The sequence below is a fragment of the Daucus carota genome, chromosome 7 (genome assembly GCF_001625215.2).
Source record: "Daucus carota subsp. sativus chromosome 7, DH1 v3.0, whole genome shotgun sequence".
Taxonomy (NCBI): Eukaryota; Viridiplantae; Streptophyta; class Magnoliopsida; order Apiales; family Apiaceae; genus Daucus; species Daucus carota.
Genome location: NC_030387.2, coordinates 23,193,385 through 23,214,568, shown reverse-complemented (window position 1 = coordinate 23,214,568; position 21,184 = coordinate 23,193,385). Strand labels below are relative to the sequence as shown.

At 35.5% G+C, this 21,184-nt stretch overlaps 1 protein-coding gene across 1 annotated transcript; it reads left to right on the top strand.

Moving 5' to 3' along the window:
* Positions 1–15,071: 15,071 nt before the first annotated feature.
* Positions 15,072–16,793, top strand: LOC108222506 (uncharacterized). The gene is made up of 4 exons (XM_017396428.2): positions 15,072–15,333; positions 15,728–16,056; positions 16,160–16,278; positions 16,377–16,793. The coding sequence occupies exons 1-4, from the start codon at positions 15,249–15,251 to the stop codon at positions 16,384–16,386; spliced, it is 543 nt and encodes a 180-aa protein (XP_017251917.2). The 5' UTR covers positions 15,072–15,248; the 3' UTR covers positions 16,387–16,793.
* Positions 16,794–21,184: the final 4,391 nt, after the last annotated feature.

Here is a 21,184-nt window from a genome sequence, read left to right as displayed (position 1 = left end):
GCTATGATTTTAGACATAATTTCTGTTATGAAATTGTTCTCCATGTCTCGCACTCTTTCTTCTTTAAAATTTAAATTTCACCGAAATCAATTCAGCACATCGGTGATCCTAAGTCTTCAATGGAGCATAAATGTGTGTATTTCTGATTTGTGATGAAATATAAAGGTGTGTATTTTTCTGATTTTCGCGTGCATTTGGGTCCCCTGTCTTCTTCTTCAAAACGTACTGGTGAGTTTGGCCTCTTCTTTAAATTCCTATTTCTGTAAATAAATTGTCTGAATCAAATGATTGATATGACACTGATTTTCCAATCACTCTGCTTGACCCATCCTTTATACGAGGCACAACAGGATTTTGCATTGATTTCTGCTTACAGAAAATTTCATTTAGAAGCTTAAATTCTGACTTTGTATGTGTAGTACCAAATGATTTAGATATAATCAGGGCACCTCTGAAATGATTTAGATATAATCTGTGGTTTTGGACAATGTTACTTACCTGGTTCCTGTCTCAAGAGTGACAGATCAATTTTTTTTTGTTTTTTGTTTCGATCCATCGAATGCCCCCATACTGTCTCATGTGCAATCTCATGTGAATTGTAGTACCACACGACTCTAAGAGTATTGATTTTTTTATTGTTTTTCAGGATAAATAAAGAAACAGATGGTTTCGAGTTTCTGATACACAAATATTTTAGAGTGGCTAATTCACACACGAAAATTTATGCATCACTAACACTGCAATTTCAAAATTTTGAATTGTAGCCGGAAATGTATTTGCGCTATTTGGACTTAATATAATTAGATATTGTAGAACTTGACAAGTTGTTTTTGTAGCCTAAACCAGAGTGAATAGTATAAGCAAACTTATTTAATAGACAGAAGGGTGGCGTGGCATGCTTGAGGAGCTCTATCAATATTTCTCTTTATTCACATAATTCCTATTTTTTCTGCTTCCCCATATTTATGTTCCTAATATCTATATTCATTAATTTTAGCTATTCCTAGAGTTACTAGGCGGGGAATTTCAGAGGTATGTGCAATTACACCCGTTCAGATAACTAAAGACCTATCAACTGCTCAACAAAGGTACTGTTAGGTCCAGATACGATTGTAGAAGGGGGGGTTGAATACAATCGTCACAAAATAATCGCGGCGGAATAATCTGATCGGAGTTTAACTTGTTAATCAGATTTAAATTAATTAATATAACAATTTTTAAGTCGTTATATAATTAATATGGTTCGTTTTAATGTCCACTAGTTCGTAGAATAAATTCGACAGGATGTATTCTAGTTTAGTGATTAAAACAACCGAATGATCAAAGCACAGGAAACTGTGGATTTAACGAATAGCAAGTTACAAACAACTTGAAAGTTTACAAGGCAATGAACATTGAACAAATGAAGTGGTGAAGCCATATATATAGGCAAACCATTGAACTTGTATGACAAAGCTAGGCATGACAACCCTTAGGAAGCCCTATGACAATTACACAAGTGCTATGACAAAAGGTATGACAATTACAAGCATTGTCATGGCACAAATGAGAAGGTATGACAATCTAAGGGAAGGTATGACAATCAGAATGACAATCAGTGGGAAGGTATGACAATTACAAGCATTGTCATGCTGATTTTGAATAGGTATGACATCCGTATGACAAACGGTATGACAATCTAAACTTGGAGGCTAAGGCTTGAAGTAGTATGACAAGCGGTATGACAAACGGTATGACAAACCGTATGACAGACCGTATGACAAACGGTATGACAAACCAAAGGTTTGTCATGCCTCCTGACTATGGCAGTTGGCAAAGTGCGGTATGACAATCAATTAGATTGTCATACCGTGCTCAAAAACCATTTAACAATTGATTTTTCCTATATAATTAATTCAATAATTATCCACTTAATTATATTAATTATATAAATTCATAAATTAAATTAATTCGAGTGTGAATTAATTTAATAAATAAATTACATAACTTATATAATTATTTTGAGATGTGAATTAATTAAAAGAATAATTATATTGAGCACTTCTTCAGCAGCAGGCCTTCTGACTTCTTTTAAAAGATCTGATTCTTTGTCTTGATTGAACGACCACCTATTGTTGATGCAGAATATTTAATCTGAGTAGCTGACACACAAATGTACTGTCTGGTTCATCTGTATCTAGCTGAATCAAATATTCTTTATCAATTAAACATTTGTGAAGTGGCTTGTTCATCGAGTCTTTGTCTTCGTAGTTCTTCTTCATAAGTAGAAATAGTTTGGAATCTTCTGAATAAATAAAGTATTAAAACTTTATACCTTCTGGACTTCTGGACGTGCTACAAAATATTATTTGTACACTGAGGCTTGAACATATTAATGAACTTCTTTCAGTGGTGTGCAGCAGCATCCTGAAATTCTTCAGACATATGATTTTAATAAATCACTTGACGTTCTTCGTACGGATTCCTTCAATAGTGCTTGCTAATTTACTTTCTTTCTTATCAGAGTTGAGTTGATACTCTTAAATACAAATAGGCTTAACATATGCCTTTCAATCTCCCCCTATTTGTTTGTTAACATAACATGCAAATTATCGAGAGGATAACTCAACTAACTGATAAGACAAAGGATTAAACATGAATTGTAAATAGCAAAAAGTTTCTGGTATTTCATTAAACATTCACCAGAATTCAAACAAGTACATTAGATTACATAAGGATGTTCTTATTGAACATATATTACAAATTCCTTATCAAATCTAAAGATCAACTTCTTCTTCTTCAATATCTGAACTGTGAAGGACAGGAGTTGATGGTTCTTCTCTGGATGGCACTTCTGATGTAGTGGACTCACCACGCTTCTTACGTTCCCGTGCCAGAGCCAGTTGATGTAACACTTCCAACTCTACAGGGTCTTCCTGGAAGTCCGATGGCTGAGCCTTTGTAACATTCTTCATCTTCCGGAAATATTGAGAAATATTCCTTCGGGTGCAGTAAGCTAGAATCACATCATCAGCATCAGACTTGGCTTTAGAAGCGAAGCCCTTGGTTCGAAGTAGAGTGGATGCTAGAGCCAGTTGCTTAGCAGGATACTTTGATAAAGCCTCTTCATTCAGATAGACAGTGCTTAAGAGCTCCTTGTGAACGAACTTTACACAATATGGATTCTTGACAACCTGTGGACTATTGAAGACAGCACAATCCAACAGCTTATCACGAAGGAGTTCGTTCAGGTTGGAGCATCGCTTTACCTTATTGCGAAGTACCCAGAGCTCAGACACAGAGAATGATTTAAGAAATTCAACAGATAATCTGAATGAACCATTTCTCCGTGTATATACAATCAGCTCCCACTGTTCTAGCAAGTTATTGACTCCAACAGTCAAGTAATCAATTTCTAAAGCGAAGGCATGCATAAAGATATCCTCGTCAGGGTTTACCTCTCGAAGATCGTAGATCAGAGATAAGAACTTTCTGTCATTGAAAGACTCCCTTTGAGGTCCATTGAAAATCCTCTTTGCGATGTCCCAGCTTTTTCCAACTTTCCTTCTTATATCAAGATTCTTCTGCTTGCACGCAGCATCATAGATTTTCTGCTTTTCTATCTTGATTTGCTCTTCAGTTATCAACTTGTCCTCTAGAAGTTTCTGGTAATCACGAAGCTTACGCTTCCTCGCTTCATTCTCAGCTTTAAACTTCCGGACATTCTCTTCATGTTCAGGGTCAACAGGTTCTTCATCCTGAAACAGATAGCTCTCCTCAAATTTGCCTTCTTCCTCTGCCTGACGGTAGGTAGCATCGAAGACGTCATCATCATCCATGTCTTGTGGAAAATCATCATAGTTATCAGAATCAAAGACATTCTCAGATTGATGTGCCGGCTCTTTGCCCTTAGACTTTCCAGAATTGTCAGGAGCAGATTCAGAAGTATTCCCTTTGTTACTTTGATTCGAACTATTGCCCCTGTCACCTTTGTCTCCATCTCCTCCTCTATCTCCTCTTCTATTCTCCCCCTTAGTTGAGGGATCCTCTCTGGAGGTATCAGCATCTGACTTTGAGTTCTTGAGGAGTTGATCCAGCTTTCTGTCGATATCATCAAATTTGGACATATACAGTGCATGATTTGATCTCATCTCGACAGTCAACACTTGAATTTCTCCTTTAAGCTCATCCCTGGAAGAACTGGATGGCCTTTCGTCAGCTTTCTTCTCTAGGGTCACCAACTGTGCACCCTTTAGCCTCTCATTTTCAGCTATCATCCGGGCTAATTCAGCTCTAAGCTTAGACATTTGTTCCTCAAACAGAGCCGGGTCAGTGTGTGCACTCACCTCACGTACACTCATAGCTGTTTCACTAGCCTCACGTGCATGTGTATCGCTCGGTGTTTGCCTTTCATCACTCATTGTTTGCACTCTTCCAGCTGTACCTGTATAAACTACCAATGCCCCCTGAGATGGGTTCAAAGGTAGTGGAGGAACAAACTGTCCTCCGGAAGCCTGTGAGGGCAAGTTTACTTGCACATTGCCAAGTACCGCCTGATCAGAAAAGAAAGTTTGATCAGAAAAGTTTTCATACATGATAAACTGGTTTTGAAAATCTGTGCAATCAGTAAACATTGGAACCTGTGTATTTGTTTGGTCTTGCACTAGCGTGAGTGCTAGCGCAGTGCTTGACTCTGTACAGGGTACCGTGGCAGAGCGGTCAACTTCAATGGCTTCATTCTGTTGAGAGAATGAGTCCAGAGACTGTTTCATTGCCTGTTCCAAGTCCAAGCCTTTTTGGGAAGGCAAGGATGAGGCTGCAGATGTCTCCAGGGCTTCCAACCTTGGCTTCTTAATGGAAGACAGAGCTGCGGGTTGACTTGTTAAACTACTCGAACTCCGTTTCCTTGCAACTTTACGAACAGGTTGCATTGAAGTGTTGGTTGATGTGTTTGGAGAATCGAATATTTGTTGAAGAGAATCTTCAGCTAGGTTATGAACCTGTGTGTTGTCAGGTTCATTGCTGGTAGTCTGGAAAACAAAATCAATGTCACCAACAAAATCAGATACATCAACATTAAAATTAGAGGAGAAGTCAGAAAGTACCTGAGCTACCTGTAGGTCCTGTCGAAAGGACTGCAACTCTGGATTTGATGTTGAGTCAGCAGGTAAAGGTTGGGAGGTTGATTGTGTTTGTGGTATATAGTGGGTGTATTGTTGTTGTGGTAGTGGTTCAGATGAAGACGGTTGAGCTTCGAAGAAGTTGTATTCCTGAGGTTCGTCTTCAAATGATTGTGATTGATGTAGAGGGGAATGGTGTGGTGATTGGTATGGAGATTGATGTGGTGATTGGTATGGTGATTGGTGTGGTGATTGGTGTGGTGATTGATGTTGTTGTAGTTGTTGCATTTGAAGTGGTTCTGGTTCTTGTGGTTGCTGTTGTTGTGGTTGAGCTTGTTGAAGCTGTTGCTGTTGAGGTTGTTGCTGTTGAGGTTGAGCCACTTGGAATTGATGAAGTTGTTGTGGCTGAGCATTGATCTGCTCCATCAGGTATGGAGTCACTATTAGTGGAAGATTCTCATATTTTCTTTTGTTTGTCAGAGCTTTCATCAACTTCGTACAGACACGCTGAGTTGGTGCAATTGGAGAGTTGAAGTATGAATTCTTCTCAGCGTCCGTCATCTTATCATTCAAAAACAGCATTAAGAACCGAGGGTAAAAACAGACAACCCTGGGATTCTGTGCAACGGATCGACTACTGAGTGGTCCCAACTTCTTTAGAATCGACTGAAGAATCAACTTGCCAAAGTTGATTCGTCGATTGTGAACAATGCAGAATCCAATGATTTGAAGAAGGGAGGATATGATATTGAAGTTACTTCGAGTGGTTGGGGAAAAGACCTTTGCCAGAGTATCGAAGAATAAATCCCACTCAGGTTTCAAGTTCCCTTTCAGCATTCTTGGTAGATGTATCTCTCCCTGATAAAGAATGGTCTGAAAGAATTGAGTAATTTCAGCATCTGTCGGAATCTCAGCAAAGTTGTTTCGTGGAAACCCAAGAATTCTGTTGACATCATCTACTGAAATGGTAATGCTCCGACCTCCAGTAATATTTCCCGAAACCCTGTAGCTGTCCAAGAGAGTGGTATTAAGTGCAGAGGAGTAGAAGTCTTGGAGTGGACGAATCTGTAAATCAGCATGAGCAGTGATGGCCGTGCTGACTAAGCTTTGACTATTCAGAAACCTCACCCAAGGTCGGAATCTCTCTAAGCTGGAATCAGGGTCCAAATATCCGTTGTAGTTTGTCTCACCGATAACAAATTGGCCAGCCATTTTATAATTAAAAATTGAATTAAACGAGAATTTTTCAAATAAAATGTTAATTCTCAAATTTCTCGCAAATTTCAATTAATAATTAATTAACAATTAACCAATTAATTAATAATTCGAATTAATTGATTAAACTCGAATTAAAAATTAATTAAATTGTAAATGGCCAATTCAAATTCTCAATAACTCAATTAAGTCCCAAATAATCTTACTTAGCCAAACAAGTCCCAAAATCCACACGAACCCTTCAAAATTCGAAACTTCACACCTCAAAGAATTCGAAAAGATACAAACTCCAAATCTGTCAAACTCTTCGCAATGCAGATGGAAATCCCAGGAGAAGATCACAGTAAAGATTTGAAGTCCCAAATTCGAGCAAGAGTCGCGTATTACAGCCTCGAAATCGTGAACGAGGGTTTGATTTTTAAGAAAAATTTGGCATTATAACGGCTTAGAACTTGATAAATCAGTAACCAGCAAGCGATTTAAGCTTGAAAAGAGAGTAACCAGCAAGTTTATAACGAGAAAACTTGAAAAACTCGGCGAAGAAACAATGGAGTTGTGTGTATTTCGGCAGTGTGTATATATATGAATTAAACAGCGGGTATGACAATGATAAGCATTGTCATAGGGGATTTTGACTTCGGTATGACAATGCTTAAGATTGTCATACCGAGGTTTTGATACGTCGTGTGGTAGGTGAATAAAAGACTCGGTATGACAATCCTTACGATTGTCATGCCGAGGTTTTGAAGCGTATAGGATACACCACTGAAACGTTAATATGACAAAGCAAAGTTTGTCATACCGAAGTAACACAGAACTCGTATGACAATCGATAATTGTCATACCGACGGAAATTAACAGAAATAAGCACACGGTATGACATTTTGAACAATGTCATACCGAGTTTTAAAAGAATAAAAACGAAAAAATAAATACAAATATTATGATTTTTGACTTTCTTTTGAAATAAAACCCTTTTACACATAAAATCAAAAATCTAATACAAATAATATCTAAAATATTACACAAATATTCTGTAAAATTCAACTTTAATTAAATATAAATATTTATGAATTTAACTTTAATTCATTAAAATGAATTAACTTAAAAACTAATATTTATGCTTAATTAATTTTGAAAAATACAAGATAGACACAAATAATCATCTAAATGCTTGATAAATAATACAGGGGAGTGTGCAGCACTTAGAAAATTAAAAGAGACATATATGAACATGCATAATTACACAGAAAATTATCAGATAATTTACAAACAATTATATAAAATCTAATAAAATACATATAATTACACTGAAAATTCACAAAAATATATAATAATATATAAAACAAATATATAAAATATACAAAGAGAATCATGGCATATTTAACATTCCTAGCTCACAAACCAACTTAGAGAAAGTGGATTCATCAAGTGGTTTAGTGAAGATGTCAGCAATTTGATCAGCTGTGGGTACAAAATGTAACACCACAGTTCCATTCATGACATGTTCTCGAATAAAATGATACCTGATATCTATGTGCTTGGTCCGGGAGTGTTGCACTGGATTGTTTGAAATGGCTATGGCACTGGTATTGTCACAAAATATTGGAATTTTGTTGACAGAAATACCATAATCATTTAATTGATTCCTGATCCAGAGAATCTGAGCACAGCAACTGCCAGCAGCAATGTACTCAGCTTCAGCAGTAGAAGTGGACACAGAGTGTTGCTTCTTGCTGTACCAGGAAACCAACCGACGTCCTAGAAATTGACAGCTTCCAGACGTACTCTTTCTATCAATCCTGCAACCTGCATAATCAGAATCTGTATAGCCGGTTAAGTCAAAACCAGTATTCTTAGGGTACCAAATACCTAAACCAGGTGTACCCTTAAGATATCTAAAGATTCTTTTGACGGCTATAAGATGTGATTCCTTAGGATCAGCCTGAAACCTAGCACATAAACATGTTGCAAACATGATATCTGGTCTACTTGCAGTAAGATAAAGTAATGAGCCAATCATACCTCGATAGCTTGTGATATCAACTTTCTTACCAGATTTATCCTGGTCAAGCTTTGTGGCAGTGGCCATGGGTGTCTTTGCCGGAGAAGAGTCTTCTAGATTGAACTTTCTTAGAAGATCTCTGACATACTTTGACTGGCAAATGAATATTCCATCTTCCTTTTGGCTTACTTGAAGACCAAGGAAGTAGGATAGTTCACCCATCATACTCATCTCATAATTACTCTGCATTAACTTAGCAAACCTCTTGCACAAGTTATCGTTAGTAGAACCAAATATAATATCATCAACATATATTTGAACAAATATCATATCATTATCATGCAATTTGTAAAAGAGAGTTTTGTCTATGACACCTCTAGTAAATTTATTTTCAATCAAAAATTCAGAGAGGGTGTCATACCATGTTCTTGGTGACTGCTTAAGCCCATAGACAGCTTTGAATAGGAAGTACACAAAATCAGCAAATTCTGGATTTTCAAAGCCAGGGGGCTGTTCCAGATATACTTCTTCTTCCAGCTTTCCATTCAGAAATGCACTTTTCACATCCATCTGATAAACTCGAAAGTTGGAGTGTGCAGCAAATGCAAGAAATATTCTGATGGCTTCAAGACGAGCAACTGGAGCATAGGTTTCATCGTAATCAATTCCTTCTTCCTGAGAATAACCTTTTGCAACCAGTCTGGCTTTGTTTCTCACAACAATGCCATCACCATCTAACTTGTTACGGAAGACCCATCTAGCTCCAATAGTAGATTTTCCTTTTGGTCTTGGAACCAGGGCCCAGACTTCTTGTCTCTCAAATTGATTGAGTTCTTCTTGCATGGCAAGAACCCAATCAGGATCAGCAAGTGCTTCATCTATTTTCTTTGGTTCTAATTGTGAAAGAAAACCAGAGAATAGACATTCATTTGTCGTAGCACTTCTAGTTCTTACACCAACATCAGGATCACCAATAATCAGATCAAAGGGATGATCTCTGCTCCAAATCCTTTCCCTTGGAAGTTGTGTCCTTGATGATTTAGCAGTATCATCATTAGGCTGATGTGTATGACTAGTTGATCCACCAGCTCCCCCTGAGCTGTTGCCAGGTTGACTTGATGATCCACCACTAGCATTAGTGGAATCTCCAGCATTATTGCCATTTCCTCCACCATTGCCTGGATCATTATCATTGTTGTCATCACCTGTTGCAACCTCAGGTGGCACATCATCATCTGAATCAGAATCTGGATAGTTATCAAACTTCAGAGATTCAGATGGATCAGCAGATTGTAAACTTGGTAGTTTAGTGTCATCAAATGTAACATTGACACTAACTTTCACTGACAGAGTATCAATTACAAAAACTCTATAAGCATTATTTGTATAACCAACAAAAATTGCTTCAGATGCCTTTGGTTCAAACTTGTTCAAGTTCTCTTCACCATCTTTGAGAACATAACACTTGGCTCCAAAGACATGAAGATGTTTGACATAAGGTTTCTTGTTGTTATACAGATGAAATGGAGTTTTCATATGATCCTTATTGATCAAAGTTCTGTTCTGGGTATAGCAGGCAGTAGACACAGCTTCAGCCCAAAAGTACAGTGGAAGCTTCGCTTCAGCAATCATAGTCCTTGCAGCTTCGATCAGTGTACGATTCTTTCTTTCGACGACTCCATTCTGCTGAGGAGTCCTTGGTGCTGAATACTGCCTTCTAATTCCCTTTTCAGAGTAAAAGTTGATTAAAGTTTGATTCTTGAATTCTGTGCCATTGTCTGACCTTACAGCTTTGACTGGCACACCTTTATCCAATTCAACTAACTTTATATGATCAATCACTGTCAACGGGGTTTCATCCTTAGAAGCCAGGAAGTAAACCCAAGTAAATTTCGAGAAGTCATCCACAATGACTAAGGCATATCTTCCTCCATCAATAGATGCAACATTCACAGGGCCAAACAAATCCATATGCAACAAATGAAGTGGATCTGTAATGGTATTGATGGTTTTGCCTTTGTGAGATGCTCTCTTCGCTTTTCCTTTCTGACAAGCTTCACAAAGATCATCAGTTGAGAATTCCAGGGAAGGCAAACCTCTCACTAGATCTCTCTTGACTAGAGAGTTCATGGTTTTGAAGTTGAGGTGTGAGAGTTTCTTATGCCATAACCAACTATCTTCAGCAGACGCTTTGGCGTAGAAACAGTGAACTTCGTTTCCAGGTCCTGAAGACAAATCAGCTACGAATATATTGCCTTTCCTTATGCCACATAGTGAAGGACGCTTATCCTTGATATGTTTAATGATACATATCTCCTTTTCAAAATGAACATAATATCCTTTGTCACAGAATTGACTGACACTCAGGAGATTATGTTGAAGTCCTTCAACTATTGCAATATCTTCTATGATGATCCTTCCAATTTTGTACTTGCCATATCCCACAGTACGACCTTTGCTATTATCAGCAAAACTGACTGTAGGGCCAGCTCCTTCTCTTATGTCCTCCAGCAGGGATTTGTTGCCAGTCATGTGCATTGACGCTCCACTGTCAAGCACCCAGGTAACACAAACAATTCCACTGGCACCCTGCAAAAGACAACTTGATTAAACATCCTTTGGGACCCACACTTGATTGGGTCCAGCAAACTTAAAGAACTGATTTCTATCAGGTGTAACAACAGAGCCCCTTGGACTGATACTTGGTTCAGATTTGACTAAACTTACTTCCTTAAGAACAGCCTTATAAACCTTGGTTTTAGGCTTCGGAACATAAGTCTCCTTTCTCTTGTGAGAGGGACTAGCAGTCTTTGATCTAGCATGCTTGTTGTTTGTGTGTTGTCTAGGTGATGTGTTTTCATTTTTAGCATGCAAATTTTTAAAATATGCAGACATCAAATTGAAAGCACAAGTCATACAATTATCAACACCACAGTATTTATGACATGCATCAAAAGCAGGAACAACAGGAGTATCAGTCATAGTAGTAGGAACATCAATAGATTCTACTCTAACCTTGTTATCAGATTTAAAGTTCTCAGTAGAATGACATCTATTGTTCTTGTTCTTACTATTCACGAAACTATTAGGCTTGTTGAATTTAGTTCTCTCAGAGTTGACACCTAAACCAGCTTTAGGCAACCTAACATTGCCTTTCACTTTGATTGGTTTCAGTGATGTCAGGATCTCATCTTTCTTCTCATTACTCTCTTTCATTTTAAGGTCTTCCTGTTTGAGTTCATATTTAATGACAACAGGAGTTTCTAACAGAGGTTCAGCTTCTGAGGCCTTAAACAAAGGTTGAGGGGAATCTTTCAAAACAAAAGGAATTCCTCTCTCCTTTGCACTCTTCTTAAAGGGAGTAATGTTACTAGCCTTACCTACAGATTTGTTATAGTCAAAGCCTATTCCAACAGTTCTCTTGATCTCTTGTTTATCATTAAGTTCTTTGACTATCATGGAGGCATCCTTAAAGGCTTTACATTTCACTTTCTCTTCGTCTAGCTGAAGTCTTAAAGCAATCTCACCTTTCTCTAGAACTTTGACTTTAGCACATTGTAATCCTAAATCCATAGTCAATTGTTCTATTTTAGGTTTTAATACTTTCATCTCATTCATTTTATAAGCATGAATATCCAAGACTAAAGTATCAATTTTAAGATTGGCAGCTTTCAACCTTTTAATAGCATCATCTCTTTCAAGTCCTAATTGCATAAAAAGTTTAGGGCATGTAGGATCTACCTGAAAGCTTCCAGCAGGAGGAGGTGAAGATGATCCAGCATTAGCCATGAGAGCAACATTCCCAATCTGCTCTTCTTCATCACTATCTGTATCATCCCAGCTTTTCCCTTCTGCTAGATATGATTTGCTCTTGAAGCTTTGACTTCCAGAAGTACCATGATGCTTTCTAACCAGTGCATCATACTTCTGCTTCAGCTCATCATACGAATCTTTTCTTTTTCCTTGAACCTTGGGCTGTTTGCATTCAGTTGCAAAATGTCCAGGTTCACCACAATTGAAGCATTTGAACTTGCTTCTGTCCACCATCCCAGTCTTGTATCCTCCTTTGCTTGTAGAAGATGAATAACCTCCTTTTTGAAACTTGTTGACAGTAGGTTTGTACTTGTAGGAGGGGTTCTTCCTGAATCTCATGTTTCCAAACTTCTTGGCAAACAGGGATAGAGATTGATCTTCTAACAGTTCAAGCTCTTCCATTGTATAGAACTCTTCGTCACCACTGGAAGAAGCAGTCTGACCCATCTCAGGTACAACAAGCTCCTGAGTAGTCTTAGAAGGAACAACAACATCCTTCTTCTTTTCTTCCAGTACAGGTGACTCAACAACTAGAGCTCTCGAATGGTTCTGTGTTTTACCCCAGCCATATCTCTGTTTACTCTGAACTTGCTCCAGTTCATAAGTTTTCAAAACTCCGTAGAGTCTTTCCAGAGAAATCTCATGCAGATCTCTGCTTTCCCTGATGGCAGTGATTCTGTGTTCCAGATGTTCGGGAAGGGTCAAGAGAAACTTCAAGTTGACTTCTTTCTTGTCGTAGAATTTCCCATTCAGATTTAAATTATTTATCAAATTATTAAGTCTGATAAATACTTCTGAAATCCCTTCACCGGGATGGGAACCAAACTGTTCATACTGAGCCATCAGTATCTCTTTCTTGTTTTCCCTAACTTCCTCTGAGCCTTCATTGATAATCTCTAATGTATCCCAGATTTGCTTGGCGTTCGTACAATTTACAACAGCATTGTACATCACTGGATTTAGAGATTCAACCAAGATTAGTTGAAGAGCATCATCTAAGTTCATCTGATCACTCTCTTCATCGGTGTACTCAGAAAGTTCTTTCGGAATGACCTGATGAGGTATCAACACACCATCCTCTTCGTGTGCTAAAATGACCTTCATCGGAGTAGTAACACCTTTGTCCAAAATCCCGATGTATTTTCTGTTCGCAGTGCGGAGGAATAGGAACATGTGCCTCTTCCATAGGCCAAAGTGTTCTTGGCTGAACGGTGGGATTTTAATGCTACTGATCTTTTGCGTACTCATTTTTTAAGATTAAAATGAATAGTGTTTGGATGAGATTTGGATTGCTGAAAGAAAAATATTTTAAATCAAAATTAATTTTTTTTTTTTAAAAAAAATTAATTCGAATTAAAAAATATTTGGACGTTACAGAGTGTGTATAGGATCTGATACTGAAAATGGTATCAACTGCTCTGATGCCAATTGTTAGGTCCAGATACGATTGTAGAAGGGGGGGTTGAATACAATCGTCACAAAATAATCGCGGCGGAATAATCTGATCGGAGTTTAACTTGTTAATCAGATTTAAATTAATTAATATAACAATTTTTAAGTCGTTATATAATTAATATGGTTCGTTTTAATGTCCACTAGTTCGTAGAATAAATTCGACAGGATGTATTCTAGTTTAGTGATTAAAACAACCGAATGATCAAAGCACAGGAAACTGTGGATTTAACGAATAGCAAGTTACAAACAACTTGAAAGTTTACAAGGCAATGAACATTGAACAAATGAAGTGGTGAAGCCATATATATAGGCAAACCATTGAACTTGTATGACAAAGCTAGGCATGACAACCCTTAGGAAGCCCTATGACAATTACACAAGTGCTATGACAAAAGGTATGACAATTACAAGCATTGTCATGGCACAAATGAGAAGGTATGACAATCTAAGGGAAGGTATGACAATCAGAATGACAATCAGTGGGAAGGTATGACAATTACAAGCATTGTCATGCTGATTTTGAATAGGTATGACATCCGTATGACAAACGGTATGACAATCTAAACTTGGAGGCTAAGGCTTGAAGTAGTATGACAAGCGGTATGACAAACGGTATGACAAACCGTATGACAGACCGTATGACAAACGGTATGACAAACCAAAGGTTTGTCATGCCTCCTGACTATGGCAGTTGGCAAAGTGCGGTATGACAATCAATTAGATTGTCATACCGTGCTCAAAAACCATTTAACAATTGATTTTTCCTATATAATTAATTCAATAATTATCCACTTAATTATATTAATTATATAAATTCATAAATTAAATTAATTCGAGTGTGAATTAATTTAATAAATAAATTACATAACTTATATAATTATTTTGAGATGTGAATTAATTAAAAGAATAATTATATTGAGCACTTCTTCAGCAGCAGGCCTTCTGACTTCTTTTAAAAGATCTGATTCTTTGTCTTGATTGAACGACCACCTATTGTTGATGCAGAATATTTAATCTGAGTAGCTGACACACAAATGTACTGTCTGGTTCATCTGTATCTAGCTGAATCAAATATTCTTTATCAATTAAACATTTGTGAAGTGGCTTGTTCATCGAGTCTTTGTCTTCGTAGTTCTTCTTCATAAGTAGAAATAGTTTGGAATCTTCTGAATAAATAAAGTATTAAAACTTTATACCTTCTGGACTTCTGGACGTGCTACAAAATATTATTTGTACACTGAGGCTTGAACATATTAATGAACTTCTTTCAGTGGTGTGCAGCAGCATCCTGAAATTCTTCAGACATATGATTTTAATAAATCACTTGACGTTCTTCGTACGGATTCCTTCAATAGTGCTTGCTAATTTACTTTCTTTCTTATCAGAGTTGAGTTGATACTCTTAAATACAAATAGGCTTAACATATGCCTTTCAGGTACTATATATTATCTCGCTCCGGTGACTTGGTTGTGATTTTGTATTCACAAAGAAGAATGCATGTTTTGTGTTTCCTCTTTGGCCATATCATATTATATTGATTCTTATTTTTTCATGTATGTGTGTGTATGAGTGTTATTTTTTGAAACATAGGTGTGGCTAAAACTATTCGGAGCCTTTATATTCTGATGCAGAAATGACGTATTCTTATTTTTCAAACATGGATGATCACACAAAAGACTGAAATATCAGGGTATGTGTTTGTAGGTGGGAGTCATAAACACAAAAGATGGCAACTAATAAGTCTTGGTATGATACTCATTATTGAGAAAGATTAGTACCTTCCTCTCCTTTTTTAGGCTGTTCCTCCCAACTCTGTTCCTTTTGCTTGGTCTCAATCTGTAGTTTAAACATTTTCAATGATAGCATTAATTTTAAAATACTATTCGTTCAAGGCAGAGTATGTGGCATAGTATGTTCCAAAATTTCCGTTCTGCCAGGGTCCTTGAGATGTTATTAACTGATATGAAACCGTCAGCTCCTTGCACCAAATTGTATTGAAAATTAATTAACCAAGCTTCTTTTTTTTCTTTTGCCAATTCATACAAGGAACAGAGTTTTGTGTTGTCATCAGTTTGTCTGTTGGTAAAGGTTATATTTTACTTTTTATATCTTAATCATTCTAATTTTTGTACTTTTGCAGTTTGGCATTCCCATAACATATATATGGCAGGAAAAGATGGTGAAGATTTTTATGTTGATATTGGTGATTCAGAGTCTGGGAAAAATGTAGCACGTGAAGATATGTCGTCTAAAGACATGTTGGATACAGGAAATGCCATGGAAGCTTTAACCAGAGTGGACTTGGACTTGGCATACTCTTCCGAGAAATCAGTTAATCTGGACACACTTATGATGCATGTTTGGGCATGGGAAAAAGAATTTGAAGCTCTGGCTACAGATGATATATCTGTTGATTGCATAGAGAAAGCATTGGCATATGATTTCTTTTCGGGTATCTTAGAATCAGAGGTAAGAGCACTGGAAAATTTCATGAGTACCCTTCAACTTCAGATGGTTGATGCACGGCTTAAAATATCTTCATGCGGCCACTTAAGAGAATTTTTCACTGCAGTGGAGGTTAAATTGTACATTCTGGCGAGTCTCTAAAGCAATCACAGGAGAATGCACTGGAAATGAAGATGCAGTTAACCAAGTTGCAAATGACATCCCTGGCGTTCAATCCAACCTATTGTAAGTTGAGCGATATTGACAATGAAGATCATATTAGTTATCTGTCAGCAGGGAAGTTGTGTGATGCTCGATTGTTTCTGACATTTGCTTTGTAACAGGGAAATATAACAGTAACACAGGTTTGCCAGATGATTCTCAAGGGTCACTTATGAGACCACAATTGCAAACAGCTGAACAGAGACATGTTTTAAGAATGTTGGAAAAGTCTCTTGCATGAGAGCTTGATTTTGAGAAAAAGCTAACAGCACTTAAACAAAATGAAGAAGATTTGAAATTGAAGCTACAACTAACCGAGCAGGTATCAGATCGAGATCATGAACCAGTAAAAATTGTGGAGATCATGGAACATAATGAAGTGATGCAATGGTAAAACAATGCAAATAAGGCATCAGAAAGATCAGCAACATCCTTTGGTGATTTATTTGTAGTGGTTTTTTTTTGATTGATTTAATGAGTATCTGAACTTGAACCAAACTCTTGATAATCAAAAAAACTATGTATAATATTTATCTACATTTTCTGGTTTAGTTTATTCTTATCTCATTATTAGCTTATATTTTTTAGTATATATCAAATAAATCTAAGTACTTTGTAAGTGAAAAAGAAATTTACTATTAATAAATATAGTGTATGTGTAAGAGATATTTATTATACAAAAATTTGAAATATATAATATTTCTAAAATTTAAATGTAATATATCATTATATCTTTATATTTATTAATCAAAATATATTTATTTAAATAATTTACCACTATTTTTCTATATATAATTTGTTTTAAATTTTTGTTATGTTATTCAAGATACGAGGTGTTGTTAGGCGACACCAAAAAAATTAAATTATATATAATTATCATTTTTGTATCTTTTATAAATATTCAAAAATAAATTTAGCTAAAAAATTTCCTGATGGATTTTATTATGGCTAAAATTATGTAGCATTCTTCTAAAAAAATTATTATCTTAACTATATAAAATAATGAATTAATATAAATTCATAAAATTTATAAATTTTTATTCCAAACATGGGATGTTATTGTTATATTAAATAATTTTATATCTATCATTTCAATTTTTGAACATAAAATCAAATATTATACTGCAATCATATGAACCATCTATTTTTAAAGAAATATATTTCAAAAAAATAATTAAATATTGTTAATGTGTGAAACTCCAAAAATTACGTTCTTAAAGTCAGGTTTTGTTTTAATTTTCATTTCTTTTCCCACATATTTTAGTTTTTATTTCTTTTCCCACATAAAAACAACTTTCTGTGTTTTCATTGTCTTTACTTCCTTTCCTACCTTCAAGTTTAAAGACTTTTGTTCCAAGCCTCCAACCGTCTCAAGCATATGATATTAACTCTGGTCTATAAATTTACTTTGAGTGTGTTATAATTAGAATCACTTTAACTTTGAGGCCTTATAATTAGATTCACTTTTGAGTTAATGTACTTAATATCTATACTTAACATATGATGTAATTCCTTTAATCAAATTATAATTGTTTATTACCATGTATTTACAACGCAAATGAACAGGACCGTGCAACAGATTGTGGAAACCATGTCACTGAATAAGCTAAGTGAGAAAATCACTGAAGATTACGTAAACGTTTTGTGTTTGGATTAGATAGTTTAATATTTTCTGGCTGATTGGTGAATTATATTAAAATTTAAATGAAAACGATATGTATTTTTCGATTAATATCCCCAGCTTATTAGACACTATTGGTTTGATCGGCTAACATTAACAAAACTTAGTTAGTATTTGAATTTGATAACTGCAGAAACATGTATTCTGTGTTGTCAAGATCATAAATGTTGAAGAAAATGGATGGTGGTGTAATAGTTGTGGAGGCTGTGGATCCGAGGTGGAAAGACAAGATGGAAAGCTCTTTTGCACCAGCTGCGAGCACTGCATTGTGATTGAAAATTGCCGTCAAGCTTTCAGAAGAGAATGACACACCATCAATCTCCAAATCTTCTTCCAAAAGAGTGAAAATGATTTGTACTTTCTTCAGGCCTAATCTCCCCTCATACATTAATCCAATAAATCTGTGTTTAATAGTTAACCGATAACCGACATATTCAGTCTTTGTGGGTGTTTATGTCCTGTTCAAAAATGAAACACGTTTTAGTATATTTTTTACAATAAAAAATGTTTGATACCTCCTCAAATGCTAATATGAACCACAGCATCTACCATGTGGACTTGAAAATTAGACTTTGTCACACAAAGGTAAAAATGCAGTGTATTTGTATGACAGATTTTTTGGGAACCAAATTGCAGAGTTTTTACTTGAATTGCCTATCTCGGAAACCATAAAATCACTGCTTTCTAACTCATGAGAAAATAGTCTTTATTATGAAACTAAATTTTGAAACACTTTGTAAAATTGCAGGAACCGTGAGTTCCTCAGCTAATAATATAGGGTGGTTTCATTTGCTGCACTTTTCTACATTGTCAGTGTGTTTATTCTTAAGAAATGTTGTAATATATAAAAATTAATAAATTAATAAGTATAATTCAGATATAATGGTTACTTTCACTATATGTTGTTAGCATAAATCTCAAGTTTTAACGGTCAATACCATATATCCCAAACAATTAATTTTTTGATGATGCAATACCTGTAAATATACATAATATACATAATATGCTAAATAAAGATTAAGAATCTAATGTTAATATTAGTTTAGTTCATTTTCCGACCTCATTTTAATGAAAATTTTAAAAATTTACCCGCACGCGAAGCGCGGGCATAATTCCCTAGTCTTCTTTAAATGGAGATCTTATTATTGGATTTGGTTATCGTTTTTAATTTATTTTTTTTGACTGTTGGGGGTTCAGTTTTCCTGGGTTGTAGTCTTGTAGAAAATTGAGCAAGTAATCCTTGTTTTATCAAGGAAGGCACCCGAAAAGATATGATCTTGGCTAAATGTATTGATGGTTCTTCCATTAAAGTTAGATAGGAATGTAAGAGAGCTTCTCAAATTATACTCCCTCTTTGAACTGTATTATGTATACATTGGGGGCTGAATTGTATAGGGTTTTGGTCCATAACAGGCGATTGTTATGGAGCCCTTATCCAACACACAACTTAAGAGCCCTTAGATCTGTATTTTAATGGCGGGGATAAAAGCTTTTTTTTACCGATCCGCTATAATTTTCCGCGGATCAGAGCTTTTCCCTTCCGCGGATCCGCGGAAGGGAAAACCTCCGATCCGCGGAAAATTATAGCGAATCGGTAAAAAAAAAAATGCTTCAATCCGAACCCTTAAAATAGAAATCCGACGGTCCTATTAGTGTGTGTTATATAAACGGTCCCTGACACATGGTTGTCAGGGACCAGGACCCAATTGTATATATTGGAGGGACTGGATATGCACTTTAGTACTAATATAAAGTATAGTTTTATAATTTATTTTTAAAATTTTCTTTTCTTGAGTAAAAATATAAAAAATAAATTTTTATTCGGAAAAAAATTTAAAAGATAAGTTATAGGCCCTGTTTGGGAATTAGCGGTTAGCTGTAGCGGTTTGAGTTAGCTGTTTTGACTAGCTTATTTAATTAGCTGTTTTGACTAGCTGATTCAATTAGCGGTTTTTATAAAAGCGTTTGGTAAATAACTGTTAGCTGATAACTACTTAAATACACAAAATGACTAATAAGGACACTGAAATATATTATAATCAAATAACAATCATTTGTTTTGTTTAATGCATGAATATTGATACCAACTTTAAAATTTTAAGTGAAAATCAATTTATTTATTTTAAAAATACTCCCAGAATATTTTTAAAAATCTTATCATCACTTTGCAGGTATGCATTTTGATGAATTTTTTTAGCTCACCAGATTGTGTGATATAAGCACACATCCTGCATCTCTCTGGCATCTGCGGTGGAACCAAACAATAATGCTAATGTGAATCCATTCTCAACACTGCCCACCTTCACCAAAATGCTAAATTAAAATGATAAATTAAATAGTTATAATAGAAGGTTTATAAATTTGCAAGGAAGCTAACCTCTCCGATCTGCTTTAGAGGTAAGAATGAAAGGAAGAGAAGGGAGGACAGTTGAGAGAATGGAAAAATAATAGCTGAAGTGTTAGTAGGGTTTAATTGGTGGGAGGATAAAATAGTAATTTTATTATTTTGTCCCAAACCTCTAATTGAAAAAACTCCTCAAAGTAGTTTTTTTTTTAAAATTAGCGGATTGAGACTAAACCGCTATTTCAATCAGCTTACAACCAAACACTCACATTAGAGGATTTATATGGTCAAACCTCTAATTTGAGGCAAACCTCTAACTTTTTATCAATCCGCTAACTTCCAAACATGCCTATAGAATTATACTTTATAGGAATATTAAAGTGTGTGCCGAGCAGTGAAAAACGTATAAAAATGAGTGGACTTATTTATTTTTTTTTAATTATGAAGTGAAAGTAGAAATCAGGTAGATAAATAGTCATATTTCTTTTATATAAAGAAGATTTCATAAATGGTTCTGATATTGACAATCACTTTTCTTGTCATGACCGTTTATCTAAAAATTAACAACTAATCCTGACAAAAAAGAAATAAAAAATTAACAACTATTTGTCTTGTCAAGATTGTTTATCTAATCAGTTCCTAACTAACAACTATTTGTCTTGTCAGGACCGTTTATGTAACAAGTATAAACTATTTTCCCAACAAATATATGATTACCAAATTTTCATGATTTCAAAATGTATATGATTTATTGTATCGAACCAACCTCAAATTATTAAGAGTATGAGCCAGCCAATATGTCTCGAAGTAAATAAAAACTAATTATTTCGTATTGAATTTGAATATCATCACCTATGTCTACTAGAAAAGTAAGAATGAAAAAAAATATAGTAAGTGGTTACAGA

Excerpts from the sequence above, each read along its gene's own strand:
- LOC108222506 (XM_017396428.2), top strand. The coding sequence starts at position 15,249 with ATGATCACACAAAAGACTGAAATATCAGGGTATGTGTTTGTAGGTGGG. Across the intron at positions 15,334-15,727 it reads ATGGCAACTAATAAGTCTTG|TTTGGCATTCCCATAACATA; the intron begins GTATGATACTCA and ends GTACTTTTGCAG. Across the intron at positions 16,057-16,159 it reads CGGGTATCTTAGAATCAGAG|TGGAGGTTAAATTGTACATT; the intron begins GTAAGAGCACTG and ends TTTTCACTGCAG.